Here is a 22077-nt window from a genome sequence, read left to right as displayed (position 1 = left end):
AGAAAATTGCTAATCAGTGAGCGTAAACATTTGGTCTTGATTGAAACGCATATCAGAGAAACATACGAAAAAGCATACAAAGAAGATAATAGAAGGCAATCGACAGGAAGGTATGGGGTGCATCGATTGGACCCGCTGGCAAGACCCAATCATAAATGAAGCCCTTAGGTAATTTCGAATTTCTGCTCGAATATTCGATGATATATTTTTTAGAATAATAATCTATATAAAACATTTCAGAAAATATTTTTACTTAATTTGTTTTTTTTTTTCTTCAACAATAAATTCTGTTATCAAATTGTAGAAGGATTAAAAGTTTCGTTTAGTAATAGGACACATGGGAATTCGGTCGAAAACAACAAAGTCGTGGCTTCCGCATACTGTAATCCTCGAAGCCATACTGTTACGATGCAAACGTTAAGATAAACCTGGAGAAGTGTGAACGACCGAACGAAAATGTGATAAGTTATGAGTGCATTGTTAGCCAATTCTATTTTGTAATTAAAGCTTAATGAGAAATGTAATATATCGAAATATTAATTCTATTTTTTCGACAGATATACCAATATTAATATTTTCAAAGCTATTAAAATGTTCATCAATAGAACACTGTTTTCTATTTATTTTACTTCAATAACAGTTCTCTTTGGGTAATGTATATTTTACCTCTTTGTTTGCTAAAACAAAAGTTTTACTTTAATATCTGAAATCGTTTCATATTCATGAGTTTATTTTCATTGGCAACATGTAAAAAAAAAAAAAAAAAATTCAATTGTGTCTAAATGGAAAAGTATTTTGGCTTTTTCTCGGCTCTTCAATATGGTAGCTTCAATAGTGACACAGAGGCGTCAAATAGGATACCAGTTGTGTTTGTATTTCCCTTGTTTTTCAGTTTTATATTTCCATATCGTCTAGTGGGACCTCTATGGAAATACGCTCTGACACGCCTTTTTATTTCGTTCGATATTCACTTCGGTCGAGTACCGATGGGGAATGCATTATCCACCTGGAAAACTATAGACGCAAATCTAAAGCCAGAAACCAACTTTAAAATGGAAAAATTTGCTCTCTAGAAAGATACCTAAAAGTATCTACAATGAATAAATGAAAAAAAAAAAATTTATGTAGAATACAAAAAGGAAAAAAAAAAAAAGACAAAGGAAATGGGGAATCCTTTCTTTTATAAATTTCTCCCTATTTTTTATTTTTTGAATTTCCTTAATTTTACTTTATAGTCTTATTTCATTCAGTATTTCCATAAAACCTTTACACTGACACACTAAGAGAACTTTATTTTTCTAAAAATATACCAAAAAAAAAAAAATTACAACCAAAAAAATTTTGTAGATTAGAAAAAAAAAAAAAAAAAGGGAAGTTTTAAATAAAGTCGAGGTTAATCACTAAATACTCTTAAAGCTTCATGTGTCAAGTTATCTCCTAGTTTTTTCATGCAACTAATTAAAATCAAGATTAAGATTTACGTTTATCTTTTTAAATTTATTTGATGACAAAAAAAAAAAATTTACTACGTGTGTAAGTGAGAATTTGCTAGTCTTTTGGATTTGTCACATTTTTGTAAAACTGCCATGGCTTTTTCACGGTATCCAACAAAACCATAGAGGAAAACGACTTTGTGACCGCAAAAGCTAGGACGATGTACGTAGCGTGAAATTAAAGCCATTCGTTAAACCAAGGATACTCCTGAAAATGGCACGTGCTTTCTCTCAGCCACTCTCTAACTTGCAATTCCTCTGGCTATCTTTCTGCTGGACCCCTCAGACTCATGCGGAACGAATAAAACCTCAAACTCACATTTTCCCTAAATCACATTCTGACATACAAAAAGCACATGGAAGTAATCTCACACACAGTCACAGGATAATGTTCAAAAAGTTTTGTCAAAAGAAAAAAAATAAAATAAAATAAATGAAAACGTTATACAATAGTAACAACATTTATACAAAAAAAAAAATTACTACTACAGTATTTATAGAATAATATTCTCGAATTAAAATAATTCATTATTACAATATTAATCAATCTCATTTATAAAGTTGTATTTAAATTCAAATCACATGCATAAAAAAATTCATTGATTTCTTTTTATGAATTCAATATTTTTCTCTCTAAATTCTCTAAACTGTATGGGTGGTAGAAAATGCATGATTTTTATCCTATATGTGTATATACGCATAGCCTCAGGAAGCAATGCCGAGCTAAATAGCCGGGTTGAACGTTCTCTTCGACACCGCATAACCTTTGTATACATATATCTATCTCTATATCTATTTCAACAATCGGAGCAAGCACACTCAGTCGCAGGTGTGTATCCAGATACTCCCTCTGGGTGTCAGAATATGCCCGAAATTGTTGGGCAAGTGTACACACATTGAGAGAACTGTAAATGCCCGAGGTATCACGTCCGCACCACATTCCTAGTAATATCCAGGGATTGAGGTTTTGCGTTTGCCTCCACGCCCATTAGCGCGTACCTGTCTAGAATTCAAATACACCACGACGATTCTACTGTTAACACTCAGCATATATGCATTATGTGCTTTTGAGGCTCGGCTAACGTTTCATCCAACCAATTATTTTGATAAATTAAAGGATCGTTCATATAAATACATTTAACACTGATGCACTCTCACTCTATAGAATATTTTTATGCATAAAAAAAAATATATACGTATATATGCATGTATGCAAAAATTGTATGATGCCACCATTATTGTTAATGGATTTGTGAAAGAGCAACGCAACAGCAAAAGCATTATATGCACTTGGATTCTTTATAATTTTCCAAAATTTTCGTAGAATAATGTTGTATAAAGTACTAATGTATTTATATCTATATATACATTATGTATAGACATAATAAAATTGTCGCAGTAATAAAATTCAATATTCACTTCACGTGCAAAATGTGAAATAATGTGAGTGACAAAGAAAATGAAAAGTTCTTGAAAGTTTTAAGCATCGTTGAAGGGGTTAGCGATAGAAAACGTATATATAAAAAGTATAAAAGGACAAGAACGCGTCTCAACAGTAGATTTAGGTGCATACACTCTCTTCACTAAAAGTATATGCCTTAGCGGTTGCTGCGAATAATAAGTCTTCATTAATATTTCGCTGAGTTTGTACAGAGAAATAAGGAGCTGTGGAAAGGAAGTTGAAGTGGGTTCAAAAATGAAGTTATATAGGTAAAATGGAAAGACGAAGTAACAGGGGGTATAAATGCATATAACGAAATTCAGGGTACAGTTATCGGACAATACCAGCGTATCATCGTATTATGCAGATATCGTTAAGGTAAAAGTGGGCGTTTTATTATATCGTGAGGTAGATGAAAAATTGGTAGGATTGGCACGTTTCAAAGCTCCGCATATTCTGTTAGTGGTCTTGTTCCATCTGCTTCCTTTTATATACAAGAGTTTGCAAACAAGTCTTATTGAATGATCCAAATAAAAGCAATTTCTAATAAGTGATACTTGTCATAAAACAGCAATATAATATGTCTGGAATATCCGAGAGAAAAATATTTTTGCTTATTAAAATTCAATATTGATATTATTTATTGATTGATTTTTTTGTTTAATTTTTTATACTATATTAAAACCCGATTTTTTTTAAAAGCTATTTTTATGCTTAAACTTGTCACGTTTTCCCAATCATAAAGAAATATATTTAGCTTAATAGTCATCCAAGAACAACCTTGCAGCTCGTGTTGAAATTTATGGCCATTGTTGGTTTGTGGCATATTTTCAATTTGTAGATATCGAAAGTTATTTATCTTGTTTTGTTTTCGGGTATATTTTTCTTTTTTTCTCAAAAATAAAATCAATATAATCTGCATTATGAAATAGCTATTCATAAACGGATAATTTAAATCAAAAACTAAATAAACAATATAAATCGTTACTTCATTATCATTTACGTCATATAAATTTCTGATTAAAATTGATGATCAATAGTAAATTTTAATACAAGTTGAATATCATAATAGGAGGCTTTATTCATATAGTCACCTGTCAAATCGATAACAAAATATCTAGTGGGTGTGATTGACATCGCGGTACTTAATTCAAACATGCAACAATATTTTTGCTAAAATATTCATGAAATACTATCTATTCTGAACGAAATTTCCATTAAAAACTCGATCACGTGTTTGAAGAATGTGATTTGTATATTGCTGGAGATACAAAGCATGTGAATTTAACTACTCCTTATATTCAATGTAATAAAAGGAGAGAAAAAAAAATGAATATTGATCCATCACGTTTAAAACAGAATATATATAAAAATGAGACAAAAGTATACACTCAAGAAGACCATCTGCGTGTTAAATCTCACCTATATACCATTATATGACTAAGGTATTTTTTTATATCACTCAAAGAACATCTTGAGACAAGAATAGATGAAAAAAAAAAAAAGAAAAATTTCTCATTGAGACCGAAGGCGAATCTCCCTTATTAAAAGATAATATTCTAAGAGTTTAATTTGCTCAGAAAAATCCAATGTTGAGTTACTTCTTCTCTTATAAGTAAAATTGAAAGAAGAAAAAAAAAGAAAAAATCTTAAAAATAAGGAAAAAGTAATTAATTTCTGGTTAAAATGCGATAAAAGTGCTCAGTGTAATATTAGTCCTTCAAAAATCCTTTTAGCATTGAATGAGCATCAAAATGATATCATCAAAATCAGTTAGATAAATTAATACTGTATACCATCAATCAAAAGTGCCAAAATTAAAATCAGAAAAAAATTATTTCATTGTCATAAGTTTATTCCATTAAACACTACTTGAATTAAAATATTTTTTGTTTCTTTTACATGCAACTTTACATATTAAATAAACAAATAAAAAAAATAAAAAAAACTTCGAATAAGAGAATTTTGAACATGGAAAATTTGCAGTTACTACATAGATACAAAATGTAAAAGTCACGTTACTTAAGTAAACGCGTTTCTGGTACTAAAGGTTTAGTAAAACTACTCTCATTCCACGGTTTGTTCACCAAAAGTATAAAACGCTGTTGAAACAAAAAAATAAAATAAAATTGTAAAATCTCACGTAAATACATTGTCTTGCAAAATTGCACAAGTAAAAAAAAAAAAAATAAAGGAGTGAGAATTTGGTACATCGATAAAACGAGTTGAAGCTCTACCGATCAAGTCTAAGCTGTTAGGTATATATATACATATGTATGTGCGTGCATGTAACACACTGCAAAGGGTACACAATGAAAATCGATTTGTAAACTGACTTTTGTTGTAATAATAAAAAATATCGACCATTCAATTTGTTTCGTGCTAAAGTCGATGATGATCCTTTAACGGTGTTATAACGCTCACATTGTAAAAACTAAGCAAAGAAAGAAAATAATGATAACATTGCTTTATTTTTTTATATATAGTAATAAAAGAAAAAAAAAATAAATGAAGCAAGATGAGAAAAAGAATTGTGAAGGATGAGCCTTCTTCATCCTTTCCACGAAAACTCAAGGAACGTTATTGGTCTGTGCACGAGTCATGGATTGGTGGATATATTTTCTAACAATTCTACCACCCACTTTTTCTGGCCTCAATTCTTTCTCACGTCATCCAGCAATCCACATCCCGTCCAAACAATTTGATCCACTCAACCATAAACTATGATTTCATTGTTTGATTTTATTTTTTTTTCTTATATTATATATAGTTGAAGGGTTGTACTTTTATACGCAACAGTGCAACTACATTGCTTGAGATAAAAAAAAAAGTTGAAAATTTTCACTTATATTTTTTTATCAACGAAAATTCTTGGCTCAACAAAGTGCTTTACTGAAATTGCGTATATGTTTTTTTTTTTTTCATAGTTTATGAGATATTGTGGAAATAAAATTAACTTTCCCCTCATGTGAATTCGTCACAGTAATGCGACATAGATTTTTTTATATACAAAAAATAAATAAATGGATAAAAAATAAAAATGGTATATATAAAAGTAAATTGACTACTTTTTACATTTACTCTATTGTCTATGAAAATTTATTGACGGTCAATGCATTTAAATATAGCTGAGTTTGACCATTTTTTATTATTACTATTTTTTTCTTATGGATTTAGGCTCTATCATGCGATCAAATCAGGATTTTAAACAAATAACATTTGGATTTTTTTATATTGGCATAGTTAAATTATTTGAAAAGCCAATATATTATTTATGAAATAAAAAACCAATGAATTTTCAGTGCCATAATCGATTTACATCTGAATGAAGTTGAGACCTGTCGTTATAGTTATAGACAGGGGATATAATTTTTTAGCTTTTCATCCCTTGGATTCTACTTTGACCCTAAATCGAAAGGAAAGAAAAATTCCCATTCTTTATATCAGACTTGTGCAGGCATCCAGCCAAAAGAAAAAAAAAAAAAAAACAAAGAACTCAACGTCAAAACGATTAAGTCACAAAGAAATATGTTTGATATATATAGAGAGAGAAATGGGATCATCTCCATTGGACTAAAGTGTTGGAGGTTTTATTGAAAAAAAAAATATTTTTTTATTTTGAAATTTCCTCACCCATGTGTCATATCATTCTTTCGAAAACTCACAGTTTTTTTTTTTTTAATTTCAAGTTTGAATATCGAAGAGGAATAAAAGAATTGTAAGTCAATAATAAGAAAAAACTTTGAGGTTATATTGTTACCAATTTGAAGAGGGAATAAAAAGTAAAGCTAGAATAAAAAAAAATCAAGTATAGTAGCACAGCATTAAGGCAGGATATTGATACTCATCAATCTACTGAGAGAGACGTATGACACTCACATATTGCCTAGCTCTATAATTTTACTCCCTAAGTTATGATTCTATACTTTACTCATTTCCTGATCTCAAATTCTTTTTTTTTATTTTTTCACTTTTTAGCAATTTTCTATCTTCACACAATGCATACAGTTCTATCATATCTTGGTTACACTCTTCTTGTATCTCTCTTTGTCCTTGTCGTTTCTTTCACACCCTCTTGAGCCACCATCTCTGGCTTTAAAGCTTGCGGCAAGTAACACCAAGAGTGAGTGAGCAGGATTTTACGATAACAGATTAAAGGATACTGTTTTCTTCTCACACCAATCTCCAAAGCTAACGATAAAAGAACCTTAATGTTGCCTTCAAACTTGGCGTTGTGTACTTTGTGTGATCAAAGCAAAATCCTTTCCCTCATCTTTTTAGCTATCTTCAATTGCTTATCAAATATTTTTCTGTTTCTTTTGTATATTATTCATCTGATTTTCTGTACACATAATTCACTGATACAGTCAAAACGTAGTACGTAAAAATTTTGTCAAGATACTTTTTAGAGCATTTAAATTATCGCGAGAGACAAGAAGTTTATGTTCATTTTTGATTGGTGTAAATAGATTGACTTTATTAACTTATTTTTTTTCAACACAAATAGCTGACTTAAATTATAAATGAAAATTGAGTTTATATTCTGAGCAAATTTGTAATGTGATTAGTCAAGTTAGGAATAATTATTGTAGCGTAAGAACTACTGTCAGTAGCGTCAAAAGTACTGTCAAATACATTAGACAGTAATTTTAAATGCAATAAAATGGAAGAAAAACGTACATCACTCGACTACTTATAAATTAAATCTCAAAAGTTTTTAGAATAAAAGTATGACAGATGACGAAGAAGAAATTGCTTGGGAATTCTCAAGATGTTAAAGGCTCGTGAACTTTATTCTCGTCTTTCCAATTTTACCCGACTCATTTTTCGTTTTCTGCGTATGGATACTTTTAGCCATTTTCGCAAAACATCTCATCAAACTAAAAGACAGAGAAATAAAAAAATGAAAAAAACTTTTTCGTCCCATGACAAATTTTGCATCTTCGTTTACTTTTGAATTTTTGTTTTATTATTCTATTATTATAATGATAAATAAAATTTATACAAACTAGTGGTTTCGTGCCACCGTTTATAATGAAAAATAAAAAAAAGTTTTGAACTGTTTTTTCCTAGTATACGAAAAAATAATAAATCCAATATAACAAGCAATAAAGCATTTAATGAACGAAGGTAATATTATACCTGGGCTCATCTACTCTTGCTCGTAGATAACATTATTTAAATACTTTTGATCATAAAATTGTACAAGTTTTTAGTTTTATAGGTTGCTAAAATAATTGCTATACAGTTAAAAATGAATTTCAAATAAAAACCCGGAAAACAATTACAGTCAAGACTGGCATAAAATAAAAAAATAAAAAAATACAGGAGACATGCAGTTGAGATGTTTTGCAGAAACAAATAGACCAAAATGGTGCTATTTTATTTCCCAAATACAACACGATACTCAACATGTTTGTGAATTTACCTAGAAAAAGAAATATATGTTTTGCCTAGCGCTAGATCATGAGCTCATATACACGCTACGTATATAAATTTGTATATATATATAACATGTCAGTGAACATTCACCAGCTCTATTCTACACACGAAACATCTCAAGTTTCATATATATAAGTAGACCTGCGTATACTCTCGTTGATATATGATGGAGCCAAATACACCCTGCGAATGTTATTTACAGCTTCCTTGGTAACCTTTTCACGATAAGTTGATACACCGAGGTAATCTTTTGAGAAGGTTAATTGCACGTATATCCGACATGTATATTATCTCGTGTCTTTGAAAATTTTATTTTTTTTATTTTCCGTAATGTTTATTTAAGATATAGGATTTTCTCGATACGTTAAGATATTTTATTTATATTTATCAATTGTTTTTTTTTTTGTTTCGAAATTTATATTTAATTTTCTATCTCTAAAAATAGTATTTTAATTATTCAATTTTTTATTATTAAACTAAAATCTTCAAAATTAGAAATGTGTCAAAAAAGTTTTTCATGGTAACATCTGGTATGTCTGATAACTAATAAGTTTTTGGTCTACCACATTGTAATATAAAAAACTTTTGGTTTTAATTTTCAAAAGATGAAGAAAAAAAATGTATGCATTTAGTAAAATTTATCTAAAATTTTCAATATCTAAGGAAATTCTATTCATCTTATGTGCTATATATTTATAGAACTTTGGAAATGCGCGAATGAAAGTTTGGGGTTGTATTGATCGGTAGTCTAACTGCGTTGAAGAGGGTAGAATATATACTGGTGGCAGAAAGTACAAGTGCCTGAAACAGTAGGCATACCTCTTTGTTGTAACAATTCTCAGGGTAATGTTGAAATACATCAAGTAGGAAAATCATCTGGGGTAAAACTTTTTTGCCCCTTCAAACGATCTAAGTTCACGCCAGTCTTATCTCAACATTATTCTCCGTACACCAACAAATTTGTTAACCCAAAAACATATGTACTGAGTCTTTTAACCAACCTTGATTATCATTAATTTTCGAAACATTAATAATTCAACAAATTAACTACACTGAGAGAAATTTTAACTAAAAATTAAAACCCATGTTGAATAGAAATTACTATACTGCTTTGTAATTTTTGTTTTATTTCTGGGATTGGCCGCGAGAGATGATATTCTACAATAAAATTATGTAAAATGTCACACAATGTCAAAAAATTGTTATGTTACTTCAAGTCTCTGTACATCGTTATCTATTGCAGATAGACATGGGGTTGAGTGGACTTAATTATTGAGAATTTAATTCTAAACAATTTATAAAGAATTACTTTTTTTGATTAATGTCTTAGATAATGAGTTATGAGTTAATTAAAATAAAGCACATACATGTTTTGAGGAAACGATAAAAATATTATAAGTTCAAATAAAAATACTGAACAATTTTAATAAATATTCTAATACATATAATAAAATTTATCATGTACACATATAAAAGTTAGCATAGACTTAAATATTTTTACTATATCGCTGTAAAAATTCTGGTTGTGGGGAGAAATAATACAAAGATGGCCGATGATTGAACAAATGATTGGTGTCATGTAATTTCAAGCATTTCTACAGCCTTATCTGTTGAAGCTAGGTATGGGGTTAAGCGAGGTTTATTGTTGGTAATTTATTTCTGAACATTTATCAGAATGAATTTTTTCTATTTATCAATTAGTTTTCGAGTTTTGAGCGTGTAAACAGAAAAGAAAAAATGTTGCCGGGAATTGATTGCCGTTCTCCGTGAATCTAGCACAAACTGCCGAACTTAGCACAAAAAATGTCCAACTTTTAAATAAAATTTATAATAAAATATAGTAAATTCTAAAACCGGTAGTGCGTAAATTCTCAGTCTGCTAGAATTTACTTGTGAGTATCGTGAATTTAGTCATTTTTTTTAAAGAGAAATTACAATAAAATTATGTAATTTTTATGGCTTAGTGTTGTATATAGTCAATGGCCAAATTTTTTACATAACTTTATTGTAAAAATTATTTATCAATATACGAATAATTCTTACAAATAATCGGAGGAACGCAGTTTTTACTATTCGCTTTGTAATTTTTTCTTATACGTTTGTAATTTTTAGTTAAAATTTCTCTCAGTGTATTTATATAAAAATTTTAAACTTTAAAAATTAAATAATAATTTAAAAATTTTCCACATTATTTTATATTTATATACGAGAGTAAAAAATTTTTTTTATATTCAATTTATTCACTCATGTAAAAAGTAATAACAATAGCTTGAAAATCAATCTATACGAATACTAAACGAGTTATCAATAAAGTATACATGTGGCGTTCTTAGCCAAACCACGGGGTTTGCGGCCTGACCCTCGGCGATTTCGCTCATTTTTTGATATGTTGTAGATTTTGGCCTAAAAAAAAACCCGTATTTTTTTTTTTTTTTTTTCTTCAATTTTTGGGGGCGCCACCGTCAAATTTCATGATATCTCAAAAAGCGCCATTTTTTTTTTGCTGAATTTTTTATCACAGATTCGAGGACGCAAAACAAGTATTTTAAGCCCTTCACTAGAGTGGGCACTCAATGGGAAGTATTTTTTTTTGATTTTTAAAATTTCAATTTTTGAAAAAAAAAAATTTTTCTTAATTTTATTTTTTTTTTAGATGTAGAACGAAAAAGAAAACGAAATTTACTCTTATGAAATTTTCAATTTCTTTTTAGTTTTTGAGAACGACCATATAGTTTGTTTTTTTACTCTCTAATTGTTATGTGGTTTTTCGGAAAACTAAAAGAAATGAAAATTTCATAAAGAGTAAATTTCTTTCTTTGAACATCTAAAAAATAAAATTACAAACAAAATGAAATTTTAAAATAAAAAATACTTCCCATTGAATTACCCACTGGTGAAACTTAAAATACTTTGTTTTGCGTCTCGAATCTATATCGCCAGCAGGCATAGATATCAAGTATTTGATGGCCGTGAAGAAAAATACGGAGTTTAGGCCAAATACAACATATCAAAAATGACAGTACCGAAGTCTGTGGTTAACTGAAACACCACATATAAATTCAAACTATTGAAAATTTCCATTGAATTATGTAAAATGCAAAATAAGTTACCCTCATTTGTCCAGTTGCCTGATCAAATCATAATTTAAACATTCCACTGAATAACTTGCTTATATTTATCTTTCAACCTAGATAAATTTAAATAACGGTCAATACTGAATATGACTACATGTTTTGTGTATAATTTATCATTTGATCAAAATCAGAATTTTCAAAATCAATAACACAAGATTGTATGTATATCTAAACAAGATAAAAGAACAAAAAAAAAACTTTTTTTTTTTTTATGTGATGTGTGAATAGCAATATAATATTATCATTCTTCCGTATTTTTATGCAGCCCCCTTTGTATGTCAGACTGCTTCAACGTATTTACAGAACAACGCCTTTGAAGAAAGGACGTACTCACACATCTATCTACTTATTTGGGTTTTCCTTCCAGTACAGTAAGCCATCAGCCCTGAGTATTTTTTTTCCCATCTTTATATTGTAAATGTATATAGAAAAGAAAAAGACGAAAATAAAAAAAGCCTGCGAATGATCCTACAACGAGAAAATATATCGGAAGAGAAAACAGTAGCAATGAGATAAGTAAAATTGACAGTGAAGAACTGAAGCGTGTACCTAAAATCCATATACATAAGTACATAGAGAGGGTAGAAATAAAAGTACGCGTGTCTATTTTTTTTCTACTTTATACTTTTAACTATTTTTTTTTTTTATTTTTATTTTATTTTTTCATTTACTCGTGTTCATTCTAGGGAGATTAAAGTTCCAGTTGGTAGAATAAAAATAAAAAGGAAATTGAGTCGACGGAAAAGCGTGATAACGTGTCAATCACACTGTGTGAAGGAATATCCGGAAGTGCTGGCGTATGCTACTGCGGTTGAATATTGCCCGGGCACGAAATAACAAGAATAAAAAAAAAAAAAAACTAGAGCACAGAAAAGGCAATAAACGAATAAGGGGAAAATAAATATAAAAATAAAATAAAAAAAAAAAAAGAATATGCTCTTATATTGTCTGATAATCAATTAATCCGCCAATCAAGTTTTACGGATTATTTCATTTTGTTGGTTAAAGAGTCGATACAAAAATGAGATTATTACTTGTTAACGTGAAAATTAACAAATTTCATTCAAGTCGAAATAAATCATTTATCTCTATTATGCAAGAAAAAAAATGATGAAAAAATAGAATAGATAAAGACGAAAAAAAAAAAAAAACTCACCCTAATATAGGACAGAATATTTACAAAAAATTTCTATGAACGACATATTTTATTATCTTTTTTCCAGCAATTTGTCATCCGTTAAAATGCCAAGATCAATTTATCATTTTGTCTTACATATTTCGTTTTTATTTAATTACTTTTTCTTTTGTTTTTATATCTACGTCGAATAATATATTAATAAACATAATTTGATGGAATTTTTAATTTTATTCATGACATCTCATGACTACATATAAAAGGAATAATAAAGTTGAAGATAGTCGCGTGCATGTACCTCTGACATTATTGATTCTTCGTGTAAATTATCTTTGGATGTTATATATACTGTGTGCACGATCTTCTACAAGCACAAGCTGACTCGACAGCAGGTTGTTATATAGCAACCGACCCCGTAAACTCGTTGTCGCGTTTTTTGTTCAATTCTGCACTGCAGATAAAAAGACTCACGCGTATTCGAGTTGGTAAAAGTATTCTCCATTATATTTCTATAGCCGTTATACTCTATAATAAGACATGCTATATATACGAGACAGTCAATTCTTGACAAAAGAAAATATTTCGAGTTCAAATGATAATGATAAAAAAGAAAAAAAAAAAAAACAAATTCTTTTTTCATCCAATGGTATTAAATTTTTTTTTTTTACTTTCAATTTTTCTTCATATAGCTAACGCATTGATGAAAGACTTGAGAGATAATTGACGTTATATCTACAATTCTCAAGAGATAAAAAAAGTTTAAAAAGACTCAAAACTTACTGGACCTGTGGGAGCAGATATATATATTTTATTTCCTAAAATGAAAAGCTTTAATCCGCTTTTGTACAATTTGCTGGGACATATATAAAAGTCCTACAATGTACCAACTAATCGATTATATTCTATGATCTATGTCGATCGTATAGAAAACTTGATTTTAATACTTAAAGAACCTCGAGTAGATAGTATATTTACAGCAAAAAAATTATATTTATTTTTTTTAAGTCTATAGACGTATACGAAGCACAACAAAAGCAAAATTAAAAAAATTGAAAATAAAAATTCTGAGTCTTTATGAAAGTCAGTTAGTTATTTTTATGGTCGACGAAAGCTCTTGATTACAGAACTTCTTTACTTGTATATTTTTTTTTATTTTTAACGAACTGATGGTGTAAAAAATCATTATGTTCTTGACATAATAAAAAAATATATAATAATCACTAGTTATAATTGATAATTAATAATTATTAATACATATAATTGTGTTCAGATTATGAGAAAATTATTTTTAGTATACTTAATAGTGTATATAATATATATTGATGATCGGATAGTAAATAATTATTATTCATTTTAATTTTAATAAATTGAGAAAATTTATGTATGAAAAGATTAATAAATTGTGTGGTGAGAAATTTATGAAGTATATGATAAAATAGAACAAGCAATTTTCGTCGGATTATGGTTAAAGCTCTTTTCAATTACTCAAAACGTCAATGAAGCTACAAAATCTTAAGGATCTACAGATGTATATATAGAGTATAGTCGATAATTTGATGTGGTACCTCAAAGGCAAGCAGGTGTAACAGTTTCTTTGGATGTGACCTGTGTTTTATACGAGATATTTTGTAGTGGAAAATAGTCATAGTCATAAGAGACACCGGGATATCCAAGTAGTGAGCAAGTCTAGAATAACAATTGCGGTTATGTTCATTATATTGGTATGCTCGAAAGATACTTGAAAAGTTTGCAACAGCGAAGATGATTGTTGGAATAACAAGCGGAGCCTAGAGTCATTGCCAAGTTTTTTTGATTGCGCGCTTTTTGTGGTAGTACAAAAAAATTTTATTCACATATTTATTATACTTCAGAAGAAAAAAGGAAAACAAAAATGAAAAAATAAAAAATATTGTTAAACAAAAGCAAATAATATCAGCATAGTGAATACAAGCTACGCATTGATAAAAAATTTAAATATAATAGAAAGGAATATTACAAAATGTAAATAAATTTTCAAGTTTATTTTTGTATATTTAAATATTAAATTTTTCCTGTGGGATAGCGAGTGACCACAGTCAACTGCTGAGTTGAATTTAGAGTTATATAATTGTAAAAGCTTCTAAAGAAAGCAAAGGTATAAAAATAATAAAAAAAAGAAAAGTAAAAGGATCAAGACTTGAAATAAAGTAGTGAAGAGGTCGACACTCGTACGCAAAGAGCAGAACGTTGTTTGGGGTAACGTTGAACATTAAAATGAGTTGGGGACGAAGGCCTTGCTTTGGTAAATGAATATTTAAAACTAAAGTATGGCGTTGTCCTAGGCACCAACCCTCATCAAAGATCAAGGCTGGTTGGGGGAAATTGGCGAGATTCCCCGAGATGAAGTATATAAAAAGCAGAAAAAAAAGCAAGCAAAGAACATGCTGCGAGAGAAACATTGCGTACATCTGATTCCAGGGAATTTTATCTTAATCGGTTGACTTTACTCTTAACAAAATAAAAAGCAGTTAAAACAAAAATGAAATTTATGAGGAATCTGATTATTTTAAATGTTTGAAATCATGCAGTTTTCAACACTTGTATATTTTTGTGGAGGGTGTTAAAATAAATTGTTTCTTGAAACTACGCTATTTAATACATATGTCAACGTTAGAAATTGTTAACTTAAATAGAGATTTTTCTTTCGCAATTCAAATTATAAGCCATAAGTGAGCACTGCTAAATTTTTTTAAATGGCCTTCAATGTCATTCAGGATACTTTGTAAAAACGTTTGACGAAAAGTTACCGAATATTTTTTTTTTTTATACATATAACCAAAATGTTGATTTATATTTTATTCATCGTTTGTATTTTGTGTATTTTCTAGCATGACAAGATCAGAAAAAAGCCAACAAAAGATTCAAGATAGCGAGACAAGTTTAGAAGATACACGCTATAACGTACATATTACCTCAGAATATTTTGCCCAAAATTAGATAAGCCTCTGACATGGCTACAAAATGTTAGTGAATAGTTGAAAATGTTGAACTTCATATATGGCTGAGAATGAGGCCGCAGATGTGCTACAAGATAAGGGATGATGAGAGTAGTTTGGTGAAAAGAACTGTCGCTTTTATACCAAGAAATACAAAAAGGTCGAAACGAAAAAGCTAGTATACTCCTAGAAAATATATTCTATAGAGATATCGCACTATATACCGAGAAACGAGTCAAAAGGCTTTTGCAAATTACAGTGAAATAGTGTAGCTAGGTCACAGAATTGAACATGAATGGAACTAAAATGAAAAGAATACACGTAAAATTTAGAAGTTTAAAATACCTTGAAACATTGAGGCCAAATTTTCTCAAAGTAAATACCTGACTAATTCGTTTTTTGATGTTCGTGTTATATTGAAATGATCAAATAGTTCTCTTACAAACATTTTTGACTTGGACAATATATTAATAGCTATGAAAATTTCTCTATATGAATATAATCCTTTTAATCTGCTAAGTTTATAAACTGAATCGAAAGAGGAAAACTATTATCAGTGTACTATTCGATTACTAAAGGTCTTGTGAAAAGACGGAGCATCAACAATGTAACCACACTGAGTATTCATTCTATTTCAAGAATGTTAATCTTCAGTAAGAGCACAAATACAATTTCCATGTATGTAAGAATCTCCGAGTAATGGGTATTTGTTATGATTCACTATTTCCGTAATTGAATTCACCGAAAGATCTAGTACTCAAGTACTTAACTTGAGCTAACAGTCCAAGTTAGTCGCGTTTCTATGCAAATTTGATGCTCAGAGGCTTTGGCACGGGGCAGGTCACCCACCCTCATTGTTTATCTACCAACATTGGTCGTTGGGTATTTAAAATTGTTGGCAGAACGCATACTTGGATATCAAGGTAACTACGTATCATATACTCTTGACTTTTGACTTGTGCATAAGTGCAAAGGAAAAAAAAAAAGACTTATTTTAGTGGCTTCTGTACTACGATGAACGACCAACGTGTGCAGAATAATGATAAGCTTCAGCGTTAAACACAACGAAAATAATATTTATGTGTCTGGCATGCAACAGTTATATTATACATTATATTCATCATTAAGAATTTTTATTTTATGTTTAAAATAATTAGAAGTAGCTTTAGACAATAAAAAATGAAATATTTTTAATTTTTTCTAAAGATATGTTTTTTCTTTTTTATTTCTACAAAAGTACGTTTTATAATAGAAAGATAGTCATCACTAGACCATAATGTAAGCATACAATTAAGACCTGTAATTTCTAAAGGAATTTATTCAGCATACAACAATTTTTAGTCTACATATAAATGTTTGTTTTTTCAAAATAATACAAAAGATATAAACTATATGGGAATAAACTTTATATTGTATGAATTTTAAAGGCAAAAAAAAAGTTTTATTTGACAATATTTATAAAGTACTAGTTGAAGTGTCTACAAAGACTTGTTTACACTCATCTTTATTGCTACCGACTAATACCCACAATAGTGTGAGTCAGAAAAACGACATTAGAAGAACCCCTTTTCCGTGAGGTGCGGCTATCAGTCGTGACTGATCAGTTCACTGGCACGAAACATGTAATACTATATGTACATGTAAAATATATATTTATATACAAAAGTGTATATATGCAGAAAAAGATATAGAAACAAAGTTTGATAGCAATTGTTGTGTGAATTTTAGTTTTGGGGATGTATTAGTGGTAGACCCATGTCGACCAACTCGTTCGTAAATGTGATAAGGAGAAACACCCAGGTTTCAAGCACCATTGTCTCATCTTGTCAGTTAAGAGAATAGAAAGGGGTAAAAAGAGGGTTGGACAATACACGTGCAGACGAGCAATATAGGTTTCACTGGGACAGGGTAGTGGATAACTACCAACAACGTGACGAACCAAATACTCTACTATATCTCATTTACTATAAATATACAATGTACATGTCTAACTGATTTTAGCATTGGACTAGCATGAATTATTCTCATTCCGGTTCTGGATGATAAGCTTATATTCTTAACAAGGTCACTGTTAAATCCCCTCGTAAATTTATTCTATTTTATTGTACAACTCAATATTTATTATATAAAAATTAATATGTTGAATATGTATATGATGTTGAAAAATATTTTTAAAAATATAATTATGTTGATTTAATGGCATGTGGTTCTCGATGAAAGATGGGGTAGTTATTTATGTTCATTGAGGATGAACAGATAATTAGTGGATTATTATTGGACAACGTGATATTGCTGTGCACTTTCAACCAAACCGCATATCCCAAGCGGCATGTATGCTTTTGAAAATCCATTAAGTATGGGTACACATAAACATATATTCTCTACGCATCCTGGCACTTGGTTATAAACCTCGGTAAAAGCGTATGATGAAATTGATGGACGGTTAATACATCTCTACTCTTATGAAGATCAAGTTATAAATTTGAAATTTTTATAATTAAACTTTTTTTTTTTTATAAATAAATTAATAATGGAGAAAAAATTGACAGTAAAATTTTCTTTGAATTATAAAATTTAATTTATTACGTGATAAAATCATCTGTTTTTTCTAGGCATCTCTAAAACCCAGGATAAGCAGTCAGAATTTTATTTTTCTTCTCACTTTCCAACTATTTTTTTTTTACAATTTTCATGCAGTCAGATAACATTCCAAATATTATTTCACATCCCGTAAAAATAAAGACTAGATCACTACTTAAATAAACAAATGTTTTTGAAAAATAAAATAAATAAGATCCACAAACAAACAATTTAAATTCAATAGTCGTATTCAGATGATTTCATTGTGCTTCCGAGGAGTTTTATTGACATGATGGCGGGGAGAAGCCAATCATGAATACTCTTATTCTTATTTTTTATCCCGTTTAATCTTATTATACTAAGACTTGCGTGTGATGGAATGAAATAAGGAAAAAAAAATATTCACACGTTTTTGAAAATTGCGTGACAAAGCCAATTGATAGGGCTCTTATAAGTTATGTGTCTGAGCTTAGAGATTGTAAGTATAGGTAGTATAGTTTTCGCATCTTAGGTGCGAGTATTTAATCGATCCTAAAGCCAGTGAAGACCTATAATATATAATGCCCGTAAAATGAAGATTTACACGAACCATATATAAAACGATGAACGTATGACAGAATACCGGGTGGTGTCTTATTTTATTTTATTTTTTTTTATATGAATTTTATTTGTTTTTGTGTGGTCCACATGATATTATACAAATATACATAAAGATATACGTTTGAGTATTAAAACTCTTGTCTATGTCAAAAAAAAAAAAAAACTGGGCAGAATAAAAAAAAAAAACCCCGGGATCTCTCAGTGGTTCGCTACAGTCACCACAGTAAGGTTAGGGTGGATCGCGTGGGCTTCACTCTGAATACTGATTCTCAACGGACGAATACATTACCACCGAAACGAATAAAAGACATTTGCATTTTGATGGACCGGCAAAGAATGCATTTGACGTTTCGTATGCATTTTCGACGCTTATGCACCAACGAATAAATTTAAATTTGTAAATGTATAAACAAGTATTTGTGTGCATGTGCGATAGTAGATGAAATGAAATGATTTTGTTTGCACCAATTTACTGATCCGGAAGCAAAGAATCATGATGATTATTTATTCATTCATTTCAGGCTTTTTAGCTATTGGTATTTGAACCCACTAGTGTTTTCGTATTTTTATTTCTCATTTTTTAGCAACAAGAAAAGTCATTGTCCATTTTAAACTTGACATTACTATTAAATTATTACAATATAAATATGTACAAAAGACCAAATGAGAGCACTGCCTTGAGGTTATAACTAGGTAAAATAACTCACCATAATTTCTCGATTGCTGCACGTTGTCAGCCACTTTTGCGACGCCAACGGATATCGTAATACCTGTCTTCTTGTTAAATGGTGTTTAATTTTCTTCGTCTTCTTCTACTTTTTTTTTTTTTTCACTTTTTAGAATTTAACTTTTTCACTTCACTGTTTCACTTGAACATTTTCGTCGTTAATTTCAGTTGGTTATTTTTTACAAGCATAGCTGATGTCATTTCTGAAACAAAAAGCAATAAAAAATAATTAAACAAAAAGAATTAATTGATTTAATTTTATTTATTATATAATATTGACTGTACATCATATTCTCAGACATCAAAGAAATGAATTGAAGGATTTAAACTATATATAGCTAAAATACAATTGGAACGTTTGTTATAGAATGAAATCCTTCATCAGTAAACGAAAGTCATATAAAAATATATATTGTATATTTCTATACATGTTGAATAAACTTGTTTATATATATATATACAAGACAAAGTCGAAACTCTATTTCCTGTTGTGTACATGTATACGTGTGCAACAGCTAGAATTTTCTTTCTATACATAGATACACGCGATTTTAGCGAACATTGAAGCGAGTATAGAGAACATGAGTGGGCGAGGCAACTTTACCATGGCTTTGGAACATCCCCAACAGTAGCAGGCAAAAAAAAAAAAAATACAAAAAATAAATGCTTATGTCAGTTGTGTATGTGTGTGGGTATATGTCTTGTCTGTATGTACTAAATTTACGAGGAGAACTGTGCAGGAATATAGGATGGATGAGGTACAAACATATACGGTTTAAAATCCAGATCCCAGGGGACATGTGATTCCGAGCTCGGCAATAATATAGAGAACTTTAAAATATAGGGCTGCGGGTTTCCTACTAATGTCAACCTCGCCTACGGCTTGAAATCCGTTCACTTCATGACTTGGTAGAATATTGCCGTTAGATATCTGATTTATACATTTTTCTTTTTTTTTTTTTCTGCTTTACATATTTAAAATTTACATCAGCAATTTTATATATATTAATAAAATATAATGGTGTTAACTTATCTGCATAACCAGATGTATTTTTAGTGAATTAATAAAAGCTTATAGTCTTTACATTTAATTTCAACTTGGAGTTAGAGAAAATATTATTTCAAAGCGAGTTTATATTGTTTTAAGAAAAAAAATCATATCTGCACAGGTGGATGAGTTATATCACTCGATAAATGTAAAAAGCTATTTTATATTCACTGTCTATTTTCAATAGTAAAATGACTCCCTCGACGGAGTATATATACAAAGAATAAAAAGCTGGCTGTATAGCAATTCCAAGTAAAAGTTTGGAAGACCCAAGAGGTATGCTTGAAAAAGCTTTTGAAGAACTTCTACGACCTCTAAATTGCCACAACTACCAAGATCGCTTTCTCCTTTTTGAAACTGCAGGTTATACTTTTGTGTAAGCAAGAAAATAGTAGACTTAGCCAAAACCATAAGAAAATAAAATAGTTAAACTGTGCTAGGTATTTTTTAACCACTATATTTTTACTGTATTTATAAGTTACAAAAGCCAACATTTCTTATTCCGTCTTTGAAAAGTTAACAAAGTTCCTAGACGTCAGATCAACATAGAGAGAAATCAAACAGACAGTATGTCTATAGAAAATTTTTAAAAAAAATTTCCGCATGTATGTGTGTTCCGCACATTATGCAATACAGAGATTGTCATACATCAATTGATATTCGTGAAAAGATTTCTTTTGGTTTTTTTTTATATACCAGTGACCAAGCCTGTACTTTAACCACATCACGTGCTTAGAATAATAAAAAGAGCCCTTGATATACTTTGTTATACTGCGACGAGATATAAAGGTGTGTCTGTTCATTGCTAGGATTTGATATTAAAGTCGTAGTGGCGTTTCCTGTGATTGGCAAAGTGATGAAGTAGAAAGGATGTAAAATAAAAAATAATAAAAAGTCACGAAAACTACAGAAAAAAATCAGAAGTAAAATAAAAAGCAATACATAATATAAAATGAATTTTTTATACATTTACAGTCAATGTAATTTAATTACTCTTTTTTTTTGTCTTTTTCTTTTTTATTGTTCCTTTTAGTCTCTATCATTAATGTCGTTTCAATATTACACCACACCCTCTTGAAAAGTTTTAAGAAATCAATAATTTGTGTTAATTTGATAAAAAAAAAGACAGGGAATGAGAATAACAAAATGCCGCATAAAAAATAAAAACGTAAAAATAAAAATAAAAAAGAATTTGAGAAAAAGTTTTTTGCAGTCGCTGAGAAAAAGAATCGACGATGTTCCTGATGAATCGAAGGTAGGGTTGAATAAAAATAAAAAAAAAGATATAATAGCATTAATGACGGATTTTCAGGCTTTCAATTCCCTCAACAACCAAACCATTCTTTGTTTTTTTTTTCTTTCACTCTTTTCTTTTCTGCATGTATAATTCAGTCTATACGCATTATTAACACAACTGTACGCTAGGCCGAATTACACTTCTGGAAATGATTTTAATGCATCTATAAACAATTATTGGAGAATACCGAATATATAAAAAATTA

At 29.5% G+C, this 22077-nt stretch overlaps 1 protein-coding gene across 2 annotated transcripts in view; it reads right to left on the bottom strand.

Annotated features, from left to right (window-relative positions):
• LOC122857999 (semaphorin-2A) overlaps window positions 1-22077 on the bottom strand; it is a 180856-nt gene that overhangs the window by 130856 nt on the left and 27923 nt on the right. For both annotated transcript variants that reach the window (XM_044160612.1, XM_044160603.1), the window contains exons 2-3: window positions 19508-19730; window positions 7019-7021 (exon numbers count right to left, since the gene is read on the bottom strand). In XM_044160612.1, the coding sequence (XP_044016547.1) occupies window positions 7019-7021; window positions 19508-19510 (6 nt within the window). In that variant the 5' untranslated portion in view covers window positions 19511-19730. The remainder of the gene's footprint in view (window positions 1-7018; window positions 7022-19507; window positions 19731-22077) is intronic.

The sequence above is a fragment of the Aphidius gifuensis genome, linkage group LG1, assembly GCF_014905175.1.
Source record: "Aphidius gifuensis isolate YNYX2018 linkage group LG1, ASM1490517v1, whole genome shotgun sequence".
In the NCBI taxonomy this organism is placed as follows: Eukaryota; Metazoa; Arthropoda; class Insecta; order Hymenoptera; family Braconidae; genus Aphidius; species Aphidius gifuensis.
This window is presented reverse-complemented; position numbering and strand designations above follow the sequence as displayed.